Source organism: Humulus lupulus, chromosome 1, assembly GCF_963169125.1.
Source record: "Humulus lupulus chromosome 1, drHumLupu1.1, whole genome shotgun sequence".
NCBI classification, from domain to species: domain Eukaryota; kingdom Viridiplantae; phylum Streptophyta; class Magnoliopsida; order Rosales; family Cannabaceae; genus Humulus; species Humulus lupulus.
In genome coordinates this window covers 10511627-10516658 of record NC_084793.1, presented here as the reverse complement: position 1 = coordinate 10516658, position 5032 = coordinate 10511627, and the positions used below count along the sequence as shown (strand labels likewise).

At 34.8% G+C, this 5032-nt stretch overlaps 1 protein-coding gene and 1 long non-coding RNA gene across 2 annotated transcripts; both read left to right on the top strand.

Moving 5' to 3' along the window:
- Positions 1 to 1688: 1688 nt before the first annotated feature.
- LOC133813194 (uncharacterized) lies at positions 1689 to 2806 on the top strand. Its single transcript, XR_009884280.1, has 3 exons — positions 1689 to 1952; positions 2039 to 2173; positions 2462 to 2806. It is a non-coding gene; the product is annotated as an uncharacterized LOC133813194 (long non-coding RNA).
- A 1056-nt stretch (positions 2807 to 3862) lies between these two features.
- On the top strand, positions 3863 to 4817 carry LOC133813037 (DNA polymerase epsilon catalytic subunit A-like). Its single transcript, XM_062246856.1, has 3 exons — positions 3863 to 4049; positions 4306 to 4401; positions 4500 to 4817. The coding sequence occupies exons 1-3, from the start codon at positions 3993 to 3995 to the stop codon at positions 4608 to 4610; spliced, it is 264 nt and encodes an 87-aa protein (XP_062102840.1). The 5' UTR covers positions 3863 to 3992; the 3' UTR covers positions 4611 to 4817.
- Positions 4818 to 5032: the final 215 nt, after the last annotated feature.

The following is a 5032-nucleotide window of genomic DNA, read 5'->3' as shown; positions in this document are numbered from 1 at the left end:
GGGTCGTTCTTACATTAATTCTCGCTCGAACCAGAGGTAAGAAAACTGCACCCCATATGTGACATGCATGGTTGTTCATGAAGCATGTTGATTTTGTAAATGTGGACATGGTTTGATTACTGAATGCTTAGCAAATCTTGCTCACTTGTGCATGGTACTGGTTCATTAGTCAGATTTGGCAAAGGTGTCAGTATCAACTGTGAAGCTGTGACTCATTAGTCAGGTTCGGTAGTAGTACTGGGCATTGATCACACAGTGCTGACTCATAAGTCAGGACGGCCTTAGCGTGTTCAATGCAAGCCAATAAAGATTAGATCTAATCGATAACTGCATTGGATGACTCAAAGAGCATTAATGCCGGACCGACCTCAAGTTCGATGAATACTATAAGCGCTTGTGTGACTTATCCATCAGTCACTCATCTGTTAAGTTAGAGACTTACCCATCAGTCTCTCATCTATTTAAGGCTAGTGGGTTACCCAACAGTCACTCTTCTGTTTAAATTAGTGCTTTGCTTGTCAATCACTCAGTATGGTTTACCAGAACCTCAAGTGATATTCCCTCATCTGTTTAAGAGCTATAAGCTCTGTGTGATTATAATGAGAATCATTTTATAATGTTTATATACAATACTGTGTTTTCTTGCTGGGCTTTGGCTCATGGGTGCTATGTGGTGTAGGTAAAGGGAAAGAAAAGCTCACCCAACCTTGAGTGGAGAGCTTAGGTGGTGATGTGTACATATGTGGCCACTTGACCACCACGGCCAAGGAGTTCTCAGAGGAACTAGGGAGTTTACCCTATTTTTGCCGCTTAGGTCGGCGGGTTTATAAATTTGAAACAGTAATGACCATTTTGAGTAGTAAATTACTTGTAAATGTTTTGATGAGCTCATGAACAGTTTTATTTATATACTTAATAAAGCATATCCTATCCTTTTTATTGGTTTTCCACCTTAGCCTGTTAATAACACTTAGAACACGTTTTTAACCAAAGGACTCGGGTAGAGGGTCAAATTTCCGGTTCACCATTCACCGTAACGGTTCTGAGGTAACCAGGGCGTTACAGGAACTGCCCAGCATTATCGATACACACTACAAGAAATCTGATCTTTACCTACCAATATATATTGGTAGGGAAAGTAATGTTTTGCCTACCAATATTTATTGGTAGATAATATTAGTAGGTAAATGCTAGTCCATTATATTATATTTCGGAACATAGCTTTACCTACCAATAATATCAGTAGGTAATGATCTTTACCTACGTATATTATGGAGGGAAATTTTTTAACCATTCCCGCTCAATTTTCCCCCCGTTTTTTATTTTCATTATATTATTTTATTATTATGAATTCTTATTTGGAAGCTTATGCGGAGTAAATAATTTGATTTTTTCAATTAAATAATAGTGATATGTTTGTCTACATGATCAAAATATATCATATGTGGACTATATATGTCATGTCATTGTCTGACATGGCAATATTATTATAATTTTCTATTGACATTTTTTCAATTTATATGTGATATGTTATTATCCTATCAAACAAAAATTAATTTTTTTAAAACAAAAACTTAATACTGAAAACCTAAATCTATTACTTAAAAATTAAAATTAAAGACAATTTCTACCCTAAAACTTTAACCTAATCTTATAATCTCTCTCTCTTGTTCTATCAGCCGCACCCCCCTCCTACCCTCTCCATCGTTGTCTTCTCTCAGCCCCCCTTCTTTTCTCTCGTCTTTGGCCTTGCGTCCCCCGGATCCACTCAACTCTCCCCTTCTTCTCTCTCGACAACGGTGGTCTTCCTTTCGACGGCGCCGACAACAGAGTGGTGGTGGTGCGTGGCGTTGTTGGTGGTGCAACGGGGCTTGCCAACCCTCAACAACAATTGAGAGATTGGCAGAGGCGTCTCTGCCACGAATGCCGCAACATGGAACGCCAGATTAGAGGTTTCATTTCTTTGTTAGATTACTGTGTGTGTTTTTTAAATATATTCTGCCACTACTAATTTTGCAAAGGATATTTCATCTTGCAGCTAGAGCTTCTTAAATTGTGGTTCTCCCATATGCGGGAGGTGAAGCCTGGTATATATGTTACGTATAATGGTGATTTTTTTGACTGGCCTTTCCTGGAAAAAAGAGCAGCCCATCATGGATTCAAACTTAGTGATGTATGTAACTTCTGAGCTTTTACTTAAAAACCACATCTTGAGTTTGGAGTTTTAAATTGTTCTATATTTAGTCAATTCGAGTTATAATGTTATTTATCCTTTTGGTGTGGACAGTTAATATTCTACATATTCATCTTACTTTATGAAATCCTGCTCATATTTATGAACACAAAAATACTCCGGATGGTACTAGAGTTAGCAGCTGCTTTATATTTGCTTATGGATTGGTTTCTAGTTTCCAGCATATCTATGTTTAAATATTTTTGTTTTGTTTGGTATTTTTATCAGGAGGTTGGATTTCAATGTGACTATAATCAAGGAGAATGTCGTGCTAAATTTGCTTGCCATCTTGATTGCTTTGCTTGGGTCAAGCGTGATAGTTATCTCCCTCAGGGAAGCCAGGGCCTTAAGGTTTAAGATTTAATCAAACTTGCTTATTTGCTTATCGTTCTACTATTTCTGTTTTATAAGACATTAAACAGTATCTTCCAAATGGTTATGTGTTTTATGTTTTGTTCTCTTGTGGTTGCGTCTGCATCTTTTGCTTTTCAGCTGTGTTTGTTTGGTGTGGAATATGTTTACCTAGATTTTGAGCCTTTGGTATTTATTTTGGAAAGAAATCTCTCCACATCCCATTAAAGTGCAAGTTTCTGCAAGATTAGTTGCTGAAGAAAAGGTTTTTAACACTTAGTGGTGTGTTGCAAAGGATGGGGCCTAGTTTTTGTAACCTTCTTGGTTTATGAAAGCTGGAAGTGGAGAAGAAAAGAGATCAAAGCACTTCTATTTTTGTTTTCATTCAAACTTTTTAAACAAAATAAAACTAGGGCCAAATATAGATAGTCTCAGCAGAAAATAAATCAGTCTTACAAACTAGGAACAAAATTAGAGAAAAAATTTGAATTTAAAAAACTAAGTCTGAGATATACTATCTAAACCTACAGATAAATTTGACAACCTTAGAATCCTAAGGCTGCTCTCTCTGGAATCTCTCAGGTGATATCATATTATTTGTGTTTCCTTTTAGTTAGAATTCAATTTGTTTTTGTACATTATATGAGAAACATTTCTAATGTCTATGAAACTTGTTACAGATGATGGCCTCATATTCTGTTTCTGATGCTCTGTTTCAACTTATTACTTGTATATGACCTATGTTCATCTGTTCATTTTCTCTCTTGCGACTATTATCCCGATGTCACCAGATGAGGTCCTGCTCAAGGGTAGTGGGACCCTCTGTGAAATGCTTCTAATGGTCCAGGTGTGTTTTTCCACTCATGCTCAACACTAGGTCTTTGTGCTTCCTTATGTGGTGCATTCTTTCATATGTTTTTACTTCAAAGCATGTACTCAATCAAGGCAACTTTGCTTTTATTCCAGGCATACAAGGCAAATGTTATTTGCCCTAACAAACACCAATCTGAATCAGAGAAGTTTCATAATAACCGTCTTCTTGAAAGCGAGACATATATAGGTGGTCATGTGGAATGCCTTGAAAGTGGAGTTTTTAGATCTGATCTTTTAACTAGTTTTAAGCTTGATCCATCTGGATATCATGTATGTCATCTCAGTCACAATTAATTGTTCTGGTGTAGTAATTGGTCATTATTATTTCTAGAGTTTTGATTATCATGGTTTGACATGAATTGACAAGGACATAGTGAATGCTACCTTGGTCCAGTTTGTTTTTAATTGAGTGTTTCATCATCTATTTTTAATAGTATATGTAATTTGACACAAAAACATTGCAAACTTTGATTTCCAGCAACTGATTGACAACCTTGATCGTGATCTGCAATATGCTATAAGAGTTGAGGGTAAGATGGACTTGGATTCCGTATCTAATTATGATGAAGTGAGGAGTTCTATCTTTGAAAAGGTATTGCCTCTTTCATTTGCCTTGGATAATGTTCTGATTTGTTCCTGAGATCGTTAATTTTTTTGTTGGTAAGAGACATATTCTTTATTCATTGGAAACAGGTAATACAGAAAGAGTTTAAAGTTTTCTTATAAAGTAGACATGGATAAAACATTAGAAAACTCCTTTAATTCTTCATGTTTGCTTACTTATATATATAAAAAATGATTTTTTGCTTTAATTTTAAATGTATGTTTTATACTTTTTCTATTTTCAGGCTGAGCTTTTCGACAAGTTTCTCAATGGCTCAACCTTAGTGGAATGCTATTCAGCTGTTGCTTCTGTTGCCAACCGCTGGCTTGATCTTCTTGATGTATGTCTTCCAATAGACTTTGCTTCTTATGTTATTCTGCTGTCTTCTGTGATCTTTGCAGATAATTTTTTCTTTATTCCTTTTCCCACAGAATCAAGAATCAAGGAAAGGATATTGCGGACAATGAGTTGCTCGATTATATATCTGAATCAAGTACCATGAGTAAGTCTCTAGCAGACTACCAAAGTCATCATCGACATTCACAATAAGTTCAGTCAGAGAAAAGGAGGCTCTCATGCAATGATCCCAAAGTGAAGAATAGGAAGAATGTCAAGAAAAATGACATTATTGAGTTTTCAATGTATAGATATTTCTTTTATGAAAAGTGCTTCTTAATAAGCAATGAATATTGTATAATATATGTTTGTTTATTTTTTTATTAAAGTTAAATAATTTATTTGATTAATAATGTTAAATATTTTTCAAATTAATTACTTTCATTTATTATTTATATTAAATAAAATTTATATATAATTAAAATTACCTACATAGAAATATTATATTTACTCACAAATAAATAAGTGTAGGTAAAAATAAGTATACTACAACATGTCACGTGGACCAATCATTTAGTGCCACATAACTGATAAAAAGGGGATAAGTAACACAATCATTTGAATTTCTTGTAGCA

Excerpts from the sequence above, each read along its gene's own strand:
- LOC133813037 (XM_062246856.1), top strand. The coding sequence starts at position 3,993 with ATGGACTTGGATTCCGTATCTAATTATGATGAAGTGAGGAGTTCTATC. Across the intron at positions 4,050-4,305 it reads GGAGTTCTATCTTTGAAAAG|GCTGAGCTTTTCGACAAGTT; the intron begins GTATTGCCTCTT and ends TTCTATTTTCAG. Across the intron at positions 4,402-4,499 it reads GCTGGCTTGATCTTCTTGAT|AATCAAGGAAAGGATATTGC; the intron begins GTATGTCTTCCA and ends CACAGAATCAAG.